At 36.2% G+C, this 20994-nt stretch overlaps 1 protein-coding gene across 8 annotated transcripts in view; it reads left to right on the forward strand.

The window, feature by feature from the left end:
• Window positions 1-20614, forward strand: part of MFF (mitochondrial fission factor) — a 32692-nt gene extending 12078 nt beyond the window's left edge. For 2 of the 8 annotated variants that reach the window (XM_011951931.1, XM_011951932.1), the window contains 6 exons: window positions 2701-2789; window positions 5150-5224; window positions 9660-9818; window positions 14948-15007; window positions 18431-18515; window positions 19770-20614. In XM_011951931.1, the coding sequence (XP_011807321.1) occupies window positions 2701-2789; window positions 5150-5224; window positions 9660-9818; window positions 14948-15007; window positions 18431-18515; window positions 19770-19901 (600 nt within the window). In that variant the 3' untranslated portion in view covers window positions 19902-20614. The remainder of the gene's footprint in view (window positions 1-2700; window positions 2790-5149; window positions 5225-9659; window positions 9819-14947; window positions 15008-18430; window positions 18516-19769) is intronic. The other 6 variants (XM_011951935.1, XM_011951936.1, XM_011951937.1 and 3 more) reach the window with 4 other exon arrangements.
• The last annotated feature ends 380 nt before the right edge of the window (window positions 20615-20994 follow it).

The raw sequence follows: 20994 nt of genomic DNA on the forward strand, positions 1-20994 counted from the left end.
TATGCATGCATGCAGAGTGTCTAGTGCTATATGTTATATAACTATGTAGCATTAGACCCTGTGACCCAACTTCCAGGAAGCTGCTTGAACCTAGGAAACTCTTTCTCAGCCTCAGGGATGAATAAAAGTAAGTGCATAATCAATGAAGGATGATTCTGAAAGACATTTTAAAATTTTGCATTGAGGCCAGGCACAGTGACTCACACTTGCAATCCCAGCACTTTGGGAGGCCAAAGTGGGTGGATCTTTTGAGGTCAAGAGTTTAAGACCAGCCTGGCCAACATGGTGAAACCCCATCTCTACCAAAAAATACAAAAATTAGCCGGTCATGGTGGTATGTACCTGTAATCTCAGCTACTCAGGAGGCTGAGGCATGAAAGTCTCTTGAACCCAGGAGGCAGAGGTTGCAGTAAGCCAAGATCATGCCACTGCACTCCATCCTGGGCAACACAGTGAGACCCTATCTAAAAAAAAAAAAAAATCTCAGATTGAAACAAAACAAACATCCAGGCCGGGCATGGTGACTCACACCTGTAATTCCACTACTTTGGGAGGCCAAGGTCGATGGATCACGTGAGGTTAGGAGTTTAAGACCAGCCTGGCCAATGTGGTGAAACCCCATTTCTACTAAAAATGCAAAAATTATCTGGACGAGATGGCATGCACCTGCAATCCCAGCTACTCGGGAGGCTGAGGCATGAGAATCGCTTGAACCCTGGAGGTGGAGGTTGCAGTGAGCTGAAATAGCACCATTGCACTCCAGCCTGGGGAAAGAGTGACACTGTCTCAAAAAAAAAAAAAAAAAGAAGAAGAAAAACATCCACCTGGGATTACAGGTGTGAGCCACCATGCCAGACCAAAAACATCAATAAATATTGATTAATATTTTGAAAATCTTAATTTTCAAGTCCTTTAATTCACATACTATTTGTTTTTTACTATAAAGTTTAATTGTTTTAACACCATAATGTCAGTCGAGTGCAGTGGCTCACGCCTATAATCCCAGCACTTTGGGAGGCTGAGGCAGGCGGATCATGAGATCAGGAGTTCGAGACGAGCCTGGCCAACATGGTGAAACCCTGTCTCTACTGAAAATACAAAAATGAGCCAGGCGTGGTGGCGCACACCTGTAATCCCAGCTACTCTGGAGGCCGAGGCAGGAGGATTGCTTGATCCCAGGAGGCAGAGTTTGCAGTGAGCCGAGATTGTGCCACTGCACTGCAGCCTGGGCGACAGAGTGAGACCCTATCTCAAAAAAAAAACAAAAACAAAATAAAACCATAATGTTGCCATGGCTATTTTAGTTGGGGGGGTTTTGTTTGTTTTGTTTTTTTAAGTATTTTTGTTGGGCGCAGTAGCTCACACCTGTAATCCCAACACTTTGGGAGGCCAAGATGGGCAGAACACTTGAGCTCAGGAGTTCAAGATCAGCCTGGGCAACATGGCAAAACCCCCATCTCTACAAAATACAAAAATTATCCAGGTGTGGTGATGTGTGCCTGTAGTCCCAGCTACTTGGGAGGCTGAAGTGGAAGGATCACTTGAGCCCAGGAGGCTGAGGCTGCAACAAGCCATGAGTGTGCCACTGCACTCCAGCCTGGGTGACAGAGCAAGATCCTATCTCAAAAAAAAAAAAAAAAAAAACGTATTTTTAAATAAGCAGAAAAGTTAATGATTACCACTGTTCTAGTTATCCATTTCTATGTAACAAATCATCTTAAACTTAGTGGCTTAAAACAAACAAGCCTGTTTTGCTCATGCATACTGTGGATTAGGAATTTGCAGTTGCCATAAAGGGAAAAGCTTGTTTCTGTTCTTCAGTGTCTGGAGCCTAAGGTACAAAGTCTCAAAGGCTAAGGATAACTCAACAGCTGGAGCTGCAGCTATCTGAGGGTTTGTTCACTCACATGTCACTTGGTACTAGCTGTTGTCTGGGACATCCATTAGGGTTGTTGGCAGGTGCACTTATACATGGCCTCGCTGTGTGGCTACTTGGCCTTCCTTGTGTCATGGTGCCATTCTTCGAAATATGGACAACCTGGGGAAAGAAAGGCAGAAGCTGTACTGTTATGACCTATCCTCAGAAGTCACTTTGCATCATTTCTGTAGGAGTCAGCAGTCTTCTGAATTTCAAGGGAAAGAAATAGATCCTGTCTCTTAATGAAAGAAGGTCAAAGATACATTTTGTAAGAAGAGCATGTGGGATTAGAGATTGCAGCCATTCTGTAATGCCAAAACCATTAAGCTAGATACTTTTTTAGTCTAGTTTTCAAATATTCAACCAAATCTTAATTTGTTATAACCCTAGAAGCCAGGAATGTTTATTTATAATACAGATACTCTCCATTTCCTATATGTGCCTGTAAACACTTTTATAAATTGTTCTTATGAATAAGTATACAGCATAAGATTAAACAAATAATAATAATCGTACCAAGTAATATTGATACTTAAAAAGAAACTAGAGTAGCATTCTTAAATAGACATTCCTGTTTATCTGCATTATAGTAAGGGTGTGTGTGGTTTTTTTTAAAAGCAAGTCTGTCAGTAATACACTGCCTGGCAGCAATTCTTGGTTGCCTTTTCTTAGTTCGTTGTAAATTTTTTGAGTAGCCTTGTATCGAGGTTCTTTTGATGCTAAGCAGCTACTAGGCTACTAAGAATATTTCTATTTCCTTCCCTTTCTTTGTGCCTTAACAGATCCGTGCAGTTGGCAGACTAAAAAGAGAGCGGTCTATGAGTGAAAATGCTGTTCGCCAAAATGGACAGCTGGTCAGAAATGATTCTCTGTGAGTAGAAGCACTAGCATTATATCTCCTTTGTAAGTTTTCTCAGGATATTTTGTGTACCCGTATTTTTCTAAATAATTACTTCCTGTAGTTTTTAAAATTTGTTTTACATCAAGTTTACATTTTTGTAATACTTTTTGTAGTCTTAAAATCTGGCCATTTTGTTGATCCTGAGAATTTTTCAGTAACCTTATCCTTTCCTGTATCATATGATTTGCTAATTAAGTTATCATAAGATGGTGAACTGGTCCTTTCCAGCTTTGTTTCTAATGAACTGTGTTAAACAGTGTAGCAAGACAGGTAGAATTTTTTTCTTTCCAAAAGTATTTTTTAGCTTTCTCCTTTGTGATTCATTTTCAAAAAATACAAGTGTGTTGTTTAAAAGATTAGTTGTTTTAACCTTTCTTTCTCATTTGGTTGTATTATCAAATTCTGATCTTAAAGCTACCACAAGATCTATTAATGTTAGTGCTTTTTTACTTTTTTATTAAAATTAATGGGTTTTTACAAACAAAATGTTCCTTGAAAACTGGTCAGAATTTTAATCAGAAAGTCATTGTCAGTAGTGGCTTTTTAAATAGATTATATAAATTAACATTTCTTCCTCATTAATGTTTTGGCCCATTTTCATGAACTCATGAACCACCTGTGATGGCAAGCATCATGTTAGCTTCTGCAGAAACTGAAAGAATCAGGAGATGATACATCTCTTCTGAGAGCTTGCAAATCTAGATAGAAGCAAAACATTTAATTTTATTTACAAAATAACTAGAGAACAATACAGTGATTTATATTATAGCATGTTAATCTCTAGTTTGGACCTCTCTAAAGAGTATAGGGATACAGAAGGAGTTTTGATGGGGTAGGGTCATTGATATTCAAGATAGAGAGAGGATTCGTTTTTCAAACATTTTTATCCTTGCTTTGAAAGAGCAAAGTAGTTCTAACTTCTATATAAATTATTTGCTTGCCTTATGCAAATTCCATTCTCTTGTGTTAGGTGAAAAGAGAACTAAAACTGCTCTGATTTCTTGGAGAATATTGAAATATCTCCTAAGGTAGTTAAAATTATTCTGTAAGACTGTGTAGGAAGACAGTGAGTTAAAATGAATATATATCTCCTTCAGGGAATGCTTGCTGCAAGATTCAGCCATTAGTAATAGAACATTTTTTATGATTGTGTTTCCCTAGAGGTATCCGGTTGGCAGTGATGTCAGCAGGTCCACGAGTTCCATTTTTTCTAGGCTATTTCCAAATGTATTACACAAACAGTAAAGAGGCTATATCATTTATGGCTAAGGTGGCTTCTTGATCTACTTTACAGAGTGATTAAACATACACTCAAGAGCTTTAATTATTTTCTTTTTGTAACATTATCCCAAGGCAACAAAGATTTCTAGTAAGCTTTTCCACTTTATAAAGATGTGGCTTACTCTTTAGGTTCTTAGCTTTGACATTTTATTTAATAAAATAAAAACAAGATTATTGTAATATAGCACCACTTTTATTTTTTCTCCCGAAGTATATATTATTGATAGCTGCATTCAACTGAAGAGAAAGGAAACCCCTTTATTATATATGAAAACCAGTCCAGTGAAGTATGAGTTAGAGTAGATGATATAGATATTTTTGCATTTACCCGATAACATCAGTTCCTTGTAACAGAAAAGATTTACAGTGTTAACTAATACTTGATTTTCTTTTTTTTTAAGTTGCTTTAATGACATTTTCTAAAATGCCATTTCAGTCTTTAATAAAACTGAGAATCTCATTTTTGGTAGTAAAAGTAATGAATCTTTATACATTTTCACAGTGAAACACTTAACATTGCTTAACCGTATTTTTCGTTATGGTTGTTACCGTGTTATAGATGTAATTTGTTAATAATGTAACTTTGTCCTTTCTTTCCCTACTGTTGTTAATTTTGTACTTTACAATTCATCTTTAAGAATCTCCATCTTACTAACTTCAGAATTATGTGTAACGAACATATTATTCAGTGCCGTTAATGTAGTAAGGAAAAAACAATTGATATAATACCTCTATTAAAATAATTATTAAACTCTTACTATCTTTACTTACTTTAGTGTTTTCTTTGTAACGTGAAATTGTTGTGCATCACAGTGCATGAAACTTTGCCTGTCTCCACTTTATTTTTATTCCGTGGCTTTAAGAATAAAAGTGCGAACGGGTATGAGAGCAAGAGCACTAGCCTTTGTTTTCTTAATTACTTTGAAGAGGCAATAAGATTATCGTCAGCTATTAGCACAAAAGTGAATTCTGAACAGTAAAATCAGATGTAGCTTTTTCTTTGTGTTATAAAAGCTGAATATGTAAAAGAAGCATAATTATTATTTAAGGTGGCACAGATCAGATTCTGCCCCAAGAAATAAAATTTCAAGGTTCCAGGCACCGATTTCTGCACCGGAGTACACGTAAGATTTTATCTGCTCTGCTTTTCACAAGTAGTTGTTTTGATTTTGAAGGATTATGTTAATACTAATCTATTGACCAGGTAATTGACATATGCTATCCTAATTATCTTCCTGTTTGGCTTTTTAGTACCTGTTTCAGGATTTCTCAAACTGTCATTGTATACTTTATTAAGAAAAAAAATAACTAGACCAACTAAAGGAAGTTGTATATGATTTTGCATGTATTGGTGAAAGGAACATGGAATATGATATGCACATAACGACCAAGCCTCCTTTTTTGTTTATTTTGCTTTGGTTGGCATAATAGTTCTCGACAGATTCAACATCACCTGGTTCAGTGATCCCATTTTTTTTTTTTTTTTTTTGTTAATTTCAGCACACTGTCCTTCTATCTTGTCCCTGAAGGAGAATGGAGAATAAGTGTGGTTTGTCATTTATTTTATAATCCCGTAGATTAAAATGCTGCTTGGAAGCATTTTTTGCTATTATTAAACCCACTGTTTTTCCGTGTGACAAAATAAGGTATGGGAGTGACTCACTCATAGAGCAGAACATTTTGGTATATAATACAAGAATCAATAGCTAATAGCATTCTTAAGCAGCAGAAGAAACCACACCGATAGCCAACAGTTTTCCTTTTACTCTGGTTCTATTATTATTCTTCGCGGAACTATTCAGTTGCCGTAGATAGTGGCAATATATTAAAATTTCCTCTCTATTTAAAATTCCAAGAGAAATTAATATATTTGTGTTTTGGTGAAAATTTTTTCTCTTTATTATTTTACCCTATTTTTTGGAAGAGTCTGATACCTCACTGAAGAGGTTAAAGTCACAGTTTGAGAAACATTATTCCTATGAAAACTCAGAGAAAGAGGTGCCTGACTTTGAACTTACTTTTAATAATGACATAGTTATGCCAAGTAAATTTTTATTTCAATTTTAGTTCTGGCATTGGCTGATTTTTTTTTTTTTTTTTTTGGCTGTTTTATTTTGTTTGTTTTTTTGAGATGGAGTCTCACTGTGACTTCCAGACTGGAGTGCAGTGGCATGATCTCGGCTCACGGCAGCCTCCGGCCTCCTGGGTTCAAGCGATTGTCCTGCCGCAGTCTCCCAAGTAGCTGAGACTACAGGCACACACCACCATGCCTGACTAATTTTTGTATTTTTAGTAGAGACAAGGTTTCACCATATTGGCCAGGCTGGTCTAGAACTCCTGACCTCAAGTGATCTGCCCACCTTGGCCTCCCAAAGTGCTGGGATTATGGGCGTGAGCCACTGCGCCCAGCCTTGGTGTTGTTTACTTAACTCTTATGTAATAAGATTTCGTGTAAGCATGAGGTAGAGCTATTACTAATGAAGCATGGTAAACATCAGTGCTTTCTTCAAATTTTTCTAATCTTTTCTTTTAAAAAGGTAATGTTGGGACTTTGCTGTTTTATAATCTCACTGGAATCAGTTTATCAAAGAACATTTTTATTAAATTACTAATATATATAATGCCATTTACTTGATCTTCTCAGAGCCTTTGCAGTATGTTTACTTTTTTATTTTTCACAATAGTTCACTTGTCAAAACAGCAGAAACAGAAAGTCACTAAACCTTGGTTGGGTCCAAGAGTAGACAGAGGTGAAAGCACTGTTTCCCTCCACAGTTGATACCTGTGTAGCACATTTTAGCTCCTGTCAAACTGATTGCTAAAATGTAGCTTATTCTTTTTTGTTTTTACATTTATTTGTAAAAAAGACCAACAAGACTGCTTAAAGTTTTAAAAAGGAAAGAGAATTGCTAAATTATTTATTGCCTCTAATTACTAATGTAGTTTTGGCAATCTTATGGTGATTCATTTCGTCTGTAGATGGAATTATGTGTTATCAAACAAGGACATTTAATCTATACACACACTGGCAAAAGTAGTCATCAATTAAAAGAAGAATACTCCCGATTTTGTTTTTGCTGTTTATGGAGGATTGCCATACACATGAATGAAAAGCTAAATTTTTTACTAATCTTCGAAATGTTAATTTCTTTTGACAAACAACTAGAACCTCAAGTTAAGTTTTTGATGCTGGTTTTTGATGAAATAAATATCTTTACTAGTATTGATAAAAACTTAATTTCATCTTTTATCTTTCTACATAAGTATTTTTCATATTAAATTACAACTGAGGATCATGTAAGGTTTTTTCCCATTATATTCCAATTTCATGTGATCGTAAAATTGTAGAATTGAGAGAGATCTTATAGATTGTTTTAGAATCTACCCTTCTGCATTCCATCTTAGGAACTCTTTGCAGTTAATCTGAAGTAAGTTTATGTTTGACTGTTTTATAAGATGACATCCTCATTTCCTATGTATGGACAGAAAATACTTGTACTTTTACAGTTTAAGTAAACAATTCATTGTTGTTTGTTTCCAGCAAAAGGATTTCTCTTAGAGGAGTAACACTTCTATTTTAATTTTTAATGGACCAAAATCCATTAAGTTTTTTTCATGGATTTGAGTTTCATTCATTCCTGCTGTTGCCCCAAGATTATAATTCCAAATATTGATTACTGTAGCCTTTAATATGTTAGTATGTAGCTAGTTTATTTATCAGTACAGAATGATACACCAAGTGTTCAATTTAAACCCCCAAATGCAGAGGCAAAGTACTGATTAGTCCTTTAAAACTTGCTTAAGTGAATTTAGGCAGTTACGCTGACTGCTCTATCAAGAAGAGTGTCAGATGAATTGTTTGTTTATGTTGGTGCAGAACTGGCCATTTTTAATTCTCACAAGCAGTAAGAGCTTCAGGTTTTCACAGTGCTGCCTAAAGAGAATTCTGAGTGTAAGACTAACGTATAGTTTTGTTTCACAGATAGGATGGTTTTTTTTGTTTGTTTGTTTTTACCCTTCTGGAATGCCCAGTATGGGTTTTGCCAGTTACCATGGATCAGTAGGTAATGTTGGTTTATATGTATTCCCAGAGATTACCAGTCTCTGGATGGACATTTAAGGTCACTAGTCATGAGATTGCATCAGAAAATTTGAGTTTATCTTGACACCATTAGGCCTAAATCCTATGGTGAATCAGGCTTGATAGATTAGTTACTTTGTATGTTAAGATTTGGCTTAGATCTTCTAAGCAGTCTTTGAAAAACATGGTTTTCATATTATGGTACTTCTCTCTTTGGATCGCCAAGCCATTCAAAGTTACTCATAAAATTGTGGAGGAGATTTTGTTTTTTAATTTTCTGGGACTCTGGGAATAATATTAGATGACTGTAACTATCCTGTCAAAAATTATCCCAGTTATTTTGTAGTTTCCAAACAAATACATGCTGTTAGAAAAGATTACATAGTCAAAATAAGAGATTTTCTTTTTTCAGTTGTTTACCATCTGCTTTGTTTTTATTCTTTTAGACGTAATACACATTGGATGACGTTTAGCCTGATGTTAGTTTTGCCTTGACGTTGAGAATGTTGAACCCTCATCCCACTGTCATAGTCCTCTTATTGTAACAAACTATCTGCCAAGTCCGTATGTCAGTTAAGTTAAATACCTCACATAATCATGCTGTAACATTAAACGGCTCCCTGAAAATACTGACACAGATCTTAAGAGTTTAGGTTAGAACCACAAGAACTGGTTCATTCAGCTTTCAGAAAGCACTGGCAGGGGAGCCAAATGAAATTATGAATCTCAGCCCACACATGAAAGAACGATTAAGATTATTGTCATTAAGAAACCCAGAAATGGTTACCAGCCATTGATAATTTAAGAAGTGTCCTTGCCTTCTTTCACTGTATTCACAGATTTGGTAATATTTTTATGCTTTAGTCATTTAACTAGAAAACATATGCTTTCTATAACTAAACAATCAAAATGCTTTGTTACCATTTTCTAAGACGAATTCATCCTTAAATCAGTGTCATTTACTTGTCATAAACTTCAACTTGTTTCATTGGCTTTATGAAGTATTTGAAATGGTGTTTTTATGGAATCACTTTTGATTCATGTGTTTAAACTTTGACATCTGCATGTGAGAATTCCCTGTCCTACTCTTCTAATCATCCATAAGTTGACAGCAGTGTTGTTTCTTAGAAGTTTGGTTTATTGAATTGGAATATAAACACGAAGTAAAGAATGCTGCTTCTCCAATGGGAGGAGTTGAACACATTCGTTGCTGTAGTTCTTCCCTCTCTACAGTTCTTTCATATTCAGTCTATTTATTTTGATGTTTAGGGTTACAGAGTTATAATTGTTCCCTTATAGCTCGTTTTTGAAAACAATTCAAAATGTGTATTCTTTGACTGTTTTCTTGGGGGGAGAGTGAAGGGTGGGAAAGCGGGGCAAGAACACTAAGAAAATTAAGATAAAGACTGCTCAGCAGAAGTTTTATAAAAATCTGACTTGAGTGTTTTTCTCTTCATTTGCTGTGCTTGTGTAAACAGTGTGACACCATCGCCACAACAGGCTCGGGTCTGTCCTCCCCATATGTTACCTGAAGATGGAGCTAATCTTTCCTCTGCTCGTGGCATTTTGTCGCTTATCCAGTCTTCTACCCGTAGGGCATACCAGCAGATCTTGGATGTGCTGGATGAAAATCGCAGGTGATTGGCCATCCGTGACTCTTGCCAGCTTTGTTGCATAGTTTTTGGCCTCTTGTTTAGTGGACTGTGGTGTCTTTCTTTTCTGTTTTTACCTTCTAGCCTCTTTCTAAGATGCAATGATTTGAAACAGCTTGCTTTACTTTCTTTTAATTTGAAATTATTGTCCAAAATTCACATTTCGTAAGATTACATTACCTTTCCTTCTGTCAGGGAGAGTATACGTAGAAAGTGTAGTGATTTTTTTCAAAGGCTTTTCTAGCCTGTTCTAAGTACTTGTTTCCACTTGGGGATATGCCAAGGGGTCCCATTGGATTGAGTGTTGCACTGAAGCTTACTAGTCCTCTTTAATTAATCTTGATGTAATCATTTATGCTACTTACATGATTGGATTAATAAAGCACATCTGAGGAGGTGATGTCAGTGCAGCTGCCAGGACACTTTTTTCCTTTCCTCCCAACTATGGATTTCTAGGCTTCTTTTGAAAATTCCAGGTGCTACCATCTTTTTGATAATACTGATATTTTTCAGTGTTGATAATTTATCTCACTTTTGAACATCTCCAAGTAAAATCATCAGTAGCAAACTTAGACTTATTCATAGAAATAATTTTTTTGCAGTTATTTCAAGTACTTTTTGTCCTCGCTTTATTACTACATAATGTTTTAAAGGAAATTCAGGGAGCTTTTTTGGCATACTGTGGGAAAGATAGAGTCAATTTCATTTCGACTCTGAACATTTATCTAGTGGCTTCTGGTAGTCAGGGTTTGAATTTTCATGATTATTTACTTGTTACTTTTTGCATTTTGAAGGTTTCACAATAAATTAAGCTGGCCCTTCTAATAAATCCTGTTTCTTACCTTAGGAACGAATATGACTTCTGGCTTGCACTGAACAAACTTTTTCTTGTTGAGTGCTTGTAGTCCTCACACAGGCCCTGGGTATGTCACCATACTTCACCAGCACTTGTCCATGCTACTTTTCCTTGTTGAATCCAGGGCCTTTCGGGGTCTTCCCAGAGTTGACCTAGTGCTATGCATTTGGGCCCAAGGACTGAAAGCGGCACTGGAAAGAGTTTAGAAAGAAAGCTCATGGCATGAGGGTGTGGGGAGGGGAATTATATCTACACGTGTATGTATAGATGTGTTTTGTTTGTTTGTTTTCCCCCAAGGGTTTAGACTCCCTTTTGTGCTTTTTGAAGCTTCAAAGACATTATTGGACTATTGGGAAGCTGTAAGAAGCAGCAAGGTTCAGAACAAAAAGCATGGATTCAGGGAGTCAGTCAGAATTAACCCGGATCCACCCCAGTGCATAGCTGCATAATGGCCTTGAACAAATTGCTTATCTTCTTTTGGCCTCATTTTTCTCATCTGTTGAAAACTAGAGAGGAAGGATAATAATATCTAGCTTTCTGAATTCTTGTGAGGATCTTCTCCCCTCCCCCACCTTTAATTATAATGGGATAATGGCCTCCAATTCTTCATTTAGTGTGGTAGGAGATCTTTCAAATGATGTTGAATATAAAGTAGCTGGCACTTAAGAACTAATATTTACAAGGGTCTGTTTTCTCTTCCCTCCTTAAAACACATTTATTGTCCATCAGCTAACTTGTTTAACTTTTTAATTACAGTAAGTCCTTAGTGGAGACCATATTATTAGGTGCGAATATGTCATATCAAATGCTATTACATTTAAAATATCTGAATGAGAGAGATATTTCCAAATCTTGTATAAAAAGTAATAATAGCTAGATGGCAAAGTCACAGTACATTAAAATTATGTGTCCCAAAAAGTAAAAAAAGAAAAAAGAAATGATTCGTCTCAACCCCCACGGTCAGCATATACACAGTTCATCGCAGTCATGTAGAACTTATAAAAAGAATGGATTTTTTCTTTCATAATGGAAAAACATTGTGCCTCAGAGTCAAATGTATAAAATCAAAAATCATATTAGTATAAACTTTGTATTTTTTTAATAATGAAAAATATTTTGGACTTTAAGTGAAATTGTATTTCCCTTTTTTACATTGTGATGAATTGATAACTCTAAAATCCCTTTTCTGGGAAGGAGTTCTCTTTTCTCATTCATTTCAGTAAGTTTTTAAAAGTTCATGAAAGAGTTATGTTAATAATGCTTTGCTCCTAGGTCTGTAGCAGTAGTTGTTACCTTGGAGCCTGGAGAGTTAGATTCTCATCAGTCTAATTGATGCTTTCAGTATTGAAACGATTTTTTTAAGTTGTATTCACTTAGGATCTCAGTGTTGAGCAAGATTTTGTCAGAATTTTAAGTGCCAAATCAGTTTTTGTTTCCTCTGTGAGAAGTATCCAGCATGACTTTTCAGATATAAGAAATAGGAATGTGAAATTTGGATAATGTTCTACTTGCATGATTATAAAATAATACTGCTTATAAAATTTTAATTGCTTCTGTGTTCCTTGCTCTGTACATCATTTTTTCCTTTCTATTTTATTACTCTTGGCTATTATGCTAATGCAATACTTTATCTTTCGTCATATGCCATCACATTAGGTATGGTTAATTTAAGCTAGAACTATTTGGCAGAAAAAGAAAAACGCTTTCTGCTTGCTTTATCACTGTGAAATAATGCAGATTCACAATTCCTTGACTTAAGAACTATTTTCAGTTTACATTTTAAAGGACGCTGTCAAAAGGTTTATGTACTATATATTTTTTTCTTACAAGCATGTAGATGATCTAAACCAAGCTCAACGTGAAAACCAAGTTAAATCCTAGGTACATGTTAGAAAACTTTATTTACACAGGTCAGTGTTACGCATTTGGAAAACCGGTATCTTGAACATTTACCAAAACACCAGGTGTGTTATTTGCTCAGGTGCAGCAGAAATTAAAATACTGTTACGATTTGGTCCTTACCTGGTTAGAAAATGCCCGTCTCTCCCTACATCTGTTAGAGCTATGTGCCTCATTTTACAATGTAAAATATTCACATCTTAAAAAAGAAACTTAGTTCCTGTGTAAGAACATTATTTGAATATTGATAGATGAGTCATGCTTAGCTCTTATTTTTAGGAGGGGCTTGATTATTTTTATACACTTTTTCCTTAACACTGTACCAGCTTTGAGTGAACAGAATAAGAAACCAATGTGTGAATAATTTATATTTTTGGCAAGTATCCCTATAAATATACAGCTTGGAAGACCTGGAAATCCAGAGTTGCAGTGGATACAATATTTGTTATTTATAATTTTTCTCTTTTAAAAAAAAGTATAATTCCTGATTCCCAATTAAACTGTTTATTGTCTGTAGCAGATTACATTTTTATAGCAAAGAAACACATATTCTGTTACGTCAGAGCATATTTACTCAAAAAACGTCAGTACACAAGTCAGTGGTGGAGCTTGGTGGTAGCCTTGGATTTCTTTCCTTTTACCACTCTACAAAACATACTGTTGAAAAGATTTTATGTATTAAATCGTACTTATCATAGAAAATGGTACTTGAATGAAGTTTCTAATTTTGCCAAATACCTGTCTAATTTACTTTTATATTATATGTGTCAATTACCAGTGTGAGAAGACAAAATGAAATACGTTGTGAAAGGTAACTGTATTATTTTCTGGCTCTGCATTATAAAAGGGAAATCTCTGTGGTGGAATATGTTGAATATGACAGATCCATTTGAACACGCTGTGTGCAGTTTAAAAAGCTTTAAGAAGCACACAGCGATGGCTTCATCTAATTAACCATTTTCATGTTAGTATAATTTAAGATTGTAGTTAAATAACAGGTTTCCTAATACCACAGAGTAAATATGTTAGTAAGATGAGATGAGTTAAAGACCTGTCTCAAGCGTATATGATTTCTCCATGTTTTTTAGCCAGTAAAATAAAAGTCAAACGTGTTTCCCCAAAAATTCTTTGAATCCCTTGTCATCTAGGCTCCAGAAATGTATTTAAGCACTGGTAGTACCTTTAAGACATGTAGAAGTTAAACATTAGAATTTTCTTACATAAATTGAATTATCAGAAAATAATGATTTGTATTGTAGTCAAAATTCCACAGCTGTGCCAACTTACAGAAACAATTAGCGCATTTGGTATTACACATTTACCATTATATAATTCAGTGTTGTCTTGATACTTAAATTCAAGCAAAACCAGATCAGTTACTTAGAGAATTAGATATCCAAAATAGGATTTAATAATTCTTCGAATCTTCATATGGATCCAATACTCCAGTCTCCTTTCTCTGCTTAGTAAATATTGCTGACTGTTTTAGGGGGAATTGACCAGTGAACAGGTAGAAGCTTTTGTTTTCTGATTTTAAAATATAAAACTCACTGGAAAGCTTACTGCTTATCAAGGTAGAAAGCTAACTCCTCTAGCGCCAAAGTGTATACTGAGAATGGGTGGAAATGCCCACCAGGTTTCCCAGTGCACCTTAGTCTTCATTGCCAGCGGCCCTGTATGTCACTCCTGGTTGTCTCAAGATCAGACTCAAATTGTGGATTGTGCTTCCTGTAATGTGCTCCAGCACATCTCCTGATCTTCTCAGCTTCAGAGCGGAGGCTTGCATTTTCACTCTGGAGAACTGAGAGTTTGAATGACACACAGCCGCAATGAGACATCAGGCACTACTCAGAATTAATAAGGTGGGAGGGAAGGAACTGTGGGAAATGGAGTTTCTTGAAATTTATGAATACAGTTTTTGAGATGGAGCTGTTGATGTCAGATGAGCAACCATGGTCATACCGGTGCAGCTAACCAGGTCCTGATATGCTTTTAAAGGTGCTAGTGATTTTTTTTTCCAACTAGAAGAAAGGAATTATACTTTTTAAACAGAGTTGTCTTCTGTCTTAAATTTCATAATGTAAAGCACCAAGAAAATTATTTTATATGTCGGTGCTATTTTGTCATGTATAGATTCCCTTTGTTTCTTTGATCGATAGTAATGTTGAGTTTATGAAAATGATAAAATGGAGGACACATGAGACAAGGATTTTTTAAAGTGGTTGAGAGATATTATATTGTATTGAAATATACAATATAATCCTATTTGACATTTATTTGTCTTGTTTTTGCTTTTATTTTATTACTTCTCTGTTTCCTGATTCTGTCTTGTGCCTTCTCCCGCAAACACCTGCCTTAGACCTGTGTTGCGTGGTGGGTCTGCTGCCGCCACTTCTAATCCTCATCATGACAACGTCAGGTAAATTTTGAGACTTTGTAATTACCAGGGTAAATGGTTGGCGGAATTTGTGTGTTGCAGGGCATGATGCATGTCGTAGCCACGCCTGTGTTTGTAGCTGAACTTCTTTCTACAGCTTTCCTCGATGAGTACATCTTGCTTCTCTCTAAGAACAGTGAATAATCAGTCATGACATTTGGCCAATTAGTATGAGGGAAAATGTTTAATAATTATGGTACGATGTGAACAGCTATTTTATTTAAGTGTAGTGTTAATAGTTGATAGGTGGTTTGTAATAATTGACATGCTAAAACAGAAAAAACATCTTAAATCTTATCTTATGTACATCATTTTAATAGTTGCCTGAATTGTGCCCAGCATTTCCTTTTAAGTTGTTAATTATCTGGAATGTCATTTCTGGTGTGTGAACAAACCTCTTTGTTTGTAAGGCATCATCTTAAACTGGGAGGAATCAGTATTAACGGCTCCACAGTTTGGGAAGGCACTTACTTAGAAAGGAAATTGAGTTTTAAGCATTTTTATCGTCTGTTGATTTAAGGCCTTCTCTCTTATTTTTGCCCCTTTCACACTTTCAGACATGTGTAGGCTGTGTTCCTTTCTTCCTGATATGCACAGGGGCTGGCAGAATGGCACATACAAACACATACAATTCTCAAGTGCCAAAATCCCCATTTAGTTTTTCCATAGTCTGGAAAAACAAAAGCTCGTTGGTATCCACAGATGCTACTACTGTATAACTTTTTCAGTCGGTTTTATTCAAGCAGAAATGTATTATCTGTAGCAGTAGATTTAAAACTGGCAGCATCATTTCTGTGCTTAGAAGAAGCTGGTGCATTCATCGAAGCAAGAGAAAAGGGAAACATTAGCTGCTCATTAAAACTGAACTCATGTTGGAGGAATTGGAAAGCGTGACTGTGGTAATCCCTCACCACTCTGCTGACTCGTTCTTTTTACAATCTTAATTCAGTTCATTGTTGTTTTCCCTTATATTTTTCTCTAAGTTTGTGATCCTTTTATCTTCCTGTCAGAGTATTTTCAGCCAGTGGTCTAACTTAGCATTAGAGTTTTTTAGTTCTAATAAATGCAGGTTTTTGTTTAAAACACAATGTAAAGTAACATATTTTTGTTTTAAATTGAATTATATAGGTAAAATCTTTGGTCATATCCTTATATTTCTTTGCAAATGCAGATTTCCTTTTCAGATACCTAAACCTTAGTTAATTCAGGATATAAATTGTGGGTAATCGCTTTCATTTGTACTTCATTCTCTATGTTCAGTTCAGATCCCTTTAATAATTGCTTCTGTTGGATTTTTTTTTCTAATTACTCATCTGTTATGTGGCCTCAGAGAAAGAGAAGAGTTTTATTTTGAGGATTAAGTGAAGGAAAAGGGAACCTTCAACCTTTATTTTTTCCACTAATCATTTGTAAACCCATAGTTCCAGCATCCACTAACTTAGAAGTTTACTTCTCTAACTGGTAAAATTACCCTCAGTGCCCCAGGTTGTTTACTGTGTTCTCAGGAAACAAGGGGACAGTTAATGAGAAAACAAGACAATTTAGCCATAGAAGGAACATTTGGAGATGGTTGTAGATTATCTAGGGTCAGTACACGCCATCTATTGTTTAAGGTTTTTTGCATACTTTGTTAAATTATTACTTTTAACAATATTTAAAACAAAAGGATTTTCTGAATAGACTTGTCTTTAACATGTCTGGATGAAACGTGTGATTCCGCTTCATATCCTTTGTTGTGGGTATGTGCTTTTTGTATGGGGCCTTGCTGAGCTAGATACTAGAGTAGATGATCCATGTGCTGATTCTGTGCACTACACAGGAGTAACTTTTAATTCAGTTTGTTTATGTTCTGCTCATTTAGAAAATGTACTGTGCAAGGCCGGGCGCGGTGGCTCAAGCCTGTAATCCCAGCACTTTGGGAGGCCGAGACGGGTGGATCACGAGGTCAGGAGATCGAGACCATCCTGGCTAACCAGGTGAAACCCCGTCTCTACTAAAAAAAAAACAAAAAAAACTAGCCGGGCGAGGTGGCGGGCGCCTGTAGTCCCAGCTACTCGGGAGGCTGAGGCAGGAGAATGGCGTGAACCCAGGAGGCGGAGCTTGCAGTGAGCTGAGATCCGGCCACTGCACTCCAGCCTGGACGACAGAGCGAGACTCCGTCTCAAAAAAAAAAAAAAAAAAAAAGTACTGTGCCATTTTACTAAAATAACCAGTTGGGATATAAAATATATGGGAGGTGAATTGTGTGGTTATGTAAGTTGTAGCTTAATGAAGCTATTAATTAAATTTTAAAATGTGGAAATCCAGGCAAAGGAGGGGAATGGCATTTGTCTTTGTTTTTCAGAAGTTTAGTGTCATTCACCTAAAAAGTAGTTCCCCTTTAGAAGTAACTGCATTGGAACAAAAAGTACTTTTTTATTATGCTTTCTCTGGATTTTGTTTTAGTGGTTTTTCTGTATTATTTTGTACACAGCCTCTTATTCATTATTGGGCCAATTCTGGAGCTAAATGTAGTGGCAAGATGTATTCAGGAGATTTCATAATTGTTTCTGCGGGAGAACACAGTAGAGCCTAAGTAATTAGAAATAAGAAGAAAAGAATAGGCTGGGCATGGTTGCTCAGACCTGTAATCCCAGCACTTTGGGAGGCTGAGATGGGTGGATCACTTGAGGTCGTGAGTTTGAGACCAGCCTGGCCAAAATGGCGAAACCCCGTCTCTACTAAAAGTACAAAAATTAGCCGGGCATGGTGGTGGGTGCCTGTAATCCCAGCTACTTGGGAGACTGAGGCAGGAGAATCACTTGAACCCCAGAGGTGGAGGTTGCAACGAGCCAAGATTGCGCCATTGCACTCCAGCCTGGGCAACAAAAGTGAAACTCTGTCTGAAAAAAAAAAAAAAAAAAAAGAAGTAAAGAATAAAAATGGTAAGACAAGAGGCAATGAGAAGAGGTGATGAGTCTTTCTTTTTTTAGTTAGAGTTAGTCTACTTTGTGTTCCCTGCCAGTGAGTCTGTGCCTGTGGGCTTACATATGGATATAAGTTTGTGTAAGAATTATGTTTTGTTCTAGCCTAAGTGGCAGCTCTCAGACCTTTTCAGCCAGGGACCCTTTTTAGCATCGCCAATCCTTCTGGCTTGAGAATTTTCTATTTGTATCTTTAGTCAGGATTTTTTTCTCATTCTCCAATTTTTAGTGCCCCTATTCAATATTGTAGACAGTTGTCGTTTTAAGCTTTTTCCTTTCCTTTATTAGTACAAATTCAGGTGGTAAAATATTTTAGTAATTCATGTTATTAGTACCAGTTTTCTGAATACTACTTTGAGCATTACACAAAGCATGACATGGCGTGCCAGTTACTCTGAGTTCTACTTTAATATTCATTTGTCTTTCTATCTCTTATCTGCAGGTATGGCATTTCAAATATAGATACAACAATTGAAGGAACGTCAGATGACCTGACTGTTGTAGATGCAGCTTCACTGAGACGGCAGGTATTTAGTGTACCAAATAAGATAGATTTCTCAGTTAAATTCATACAGTATTTTAAAGTGATAGTTCTCAACATTTTATCATTTTCTCTCCTGTGGGACCCATGAATTGAACTATTTTATCTGTCAAGCTAGTAAGCCATAATTGATTGTCTCATTTTGATTAAAGATATATTAAACTACCATTTACATGTTGTGGTCACCATGAAACAGTATTACCAAGATAGATGAATGTAATTCTGGCCGATAACAAAGAGTCTTTAGCAAACCATTACAGCCATAAGTTGCTTGTTTGGCTTTTGAAATGTGGAACAATCACTTTGGAAGCTTTGTTACTGTGTTTAATAACTCCATTTTGGACACTGCTCCTTGCAGCTTGCACAGCGTCTCTGCATATGTATTTCTTGTATTCTGGAATAAATCCTTTCTTAGAACTGCAATTGCACATGCGTATTTTTTAATATGTACTCCCACAGCCTCGAGTATCACACAGACATACACACATGTGAAGAAGGCATAGTTGGTTTTCTCATTGTGTCTATGCCAAATAGATTTAGAGGGACATTGAATTAAATAAGATGTTTTTAGGTGAAGATCAGTAGGAGAACATGAGCTTAAGCAGGCGGTTGGTTATTCAGCCCCAGACTTTTCACAGTAAGGGCTAACAGCAAGGGTGGTACTGTACTGTCAGCCAGCAGCATTTCCAGCAGCTGGGGAATCAGCCTTCAGGCCTGAAGGGTTTGGATGCCATATCCCAAGGCCCACTACAGTAGGTTATTTCATTGGATTGTGTCAGTAATTCAGAGGTGGACAGAGAAGGCAGTTATGCCAGGTTAAAGATGAACAACTGAGGCTGAGTGACAAGAAGTTCATAGGAGAGACATAGGAAGGGAAAGGAGTCCCGTATTCTTTGTGCTGTGGTAAGCCTGCCAAAATGCATACTGAGTCTTTTCTGCCACAACAACAGTAGGTAACAGCTTCCTCACCTCACTTTGTAATCAAGTTAGGAAGGAAATATACCCTTCCTAACTCAGAAATCTGAAGAAGGGAAAGGGAAAGGATGTTTAAGTGAATTTGAGCTGTCATGAATGACATGTTTTTCTATATGTAGTTGTGTTTATTTTGCTCCAGATGAAACTTCCCATGTTTGTAATAATACTTTTGTTGACAAATGATTATACTACTTTATAAGAATCTGATTGCTCTATTCATTAAAGCCTCTATATTGTATTTTTTGTGTGTTTGTTTTTCACTTAGATAATCAAACTAAATAGACGCCTACAACTTCTGGAAGAGGAGAACAAAGAACGTGCTAAAAGAGAAATGATCATGTATTCAATTACTGTAGCTTTCTGGCTGCTTAATAGCTGGCTGTGGTTTCGCCGCTAGAGGTAACATCAGCTCTCAAAAATATTGTCTCAACAACTGGAAATACAAAAGATTTGCAAACTTCTTTGTTTCTGTCTCTGCGTTATATGCCATTTTATAGTCCACACCCTGAAAATGTATTTCTTCCAGAAAGTCTGGAGGAAGGACCTATATTTGTAGAAGTAAAGGTATATTCTGTCACTTAGCTGTATTCACGTTAGAGCAGTTCTGCAGTAACACCTGCTTAAAATTCTCCCTTTGCATGTTTTGTAAATAGGCTCCAGTTTTGTTTTTTAAAAGGAATTTATTTTTTGCCTCATCAGTCCACACAAGTGATTCTGAATGGCAGAGAGTCTGTAGAGAATTGATTTAGATAAGTGTCTGTGAAAGAAAAACAATTTTTTGTCCTGTTTCTCAAACACTGTTAAACAGTTTTGTTAATAGACATTTTTGCATCAACACTTCAACATTAACACTTTCAAAGTCATGGTCTGGTGCCAGATTTGAGAAACTCGAACCACCTAATATTTCATAACCTTCTTCATTAGGTACTTGTACAGATTAAGTTCTAACATTTCAGCAGTTTAATATATGTGCAATATGTGCATTCTTTCATTTTAGTTTTGCACTTGGTTTTCTATAAAGTACGTTTTTACTCAGTTCATGTGTGAACAATTTAAAAAACTACAGAATAAGGTACAAATGTAGTGTATTTAATAAACTGTCAAGCAAAGCAGTATTTGTCTGTTGGAGGATTTTATTTCATCATTTGTGCGATCAGGTACATTTTGTATCGTATTACCTTGTATGAGTCTTCCTGCCTCAGGAGCAAGTAATACAAGTAATGACATGGTAGGTCGCACGAACCCACTATGCTTCCTTTCAGACCTTCATCCTGGTGTTGGTGGCTGTTGGTTGCATTGTAGGTGGTTTTCTAATTTATAATATCTATAAAGTGGTTCAGGTTTAAATACCTTGAATTGTGTATACTTTTTTTTTTTTGAGATGGAGTCTTGCTCTGTTGCTGATGCTGGAGTCCAATGGCGTGATCTTGGCTCACTAGAACCTCCACCTCCCAGGTTCAAGTGATTCTCCTGCCTCAGCCTCCCGAGTA

Source organism: Colobus angolensis, unplaced genomic scaffold (genome assembly GCF_000951035.1).
Source record: "Colobus angolensis palliatus isolate OR3802 unplaced genomic scaffold, Cang.pa_1.0 Scaffold33, whole genome shotgun sequence".
Taxonomy (NCBI): Eukaryota; Metazoa; Chordata; class Mammalia; order Primates; family Cercopithecidae; genus Colobus; species Colobus angolensis.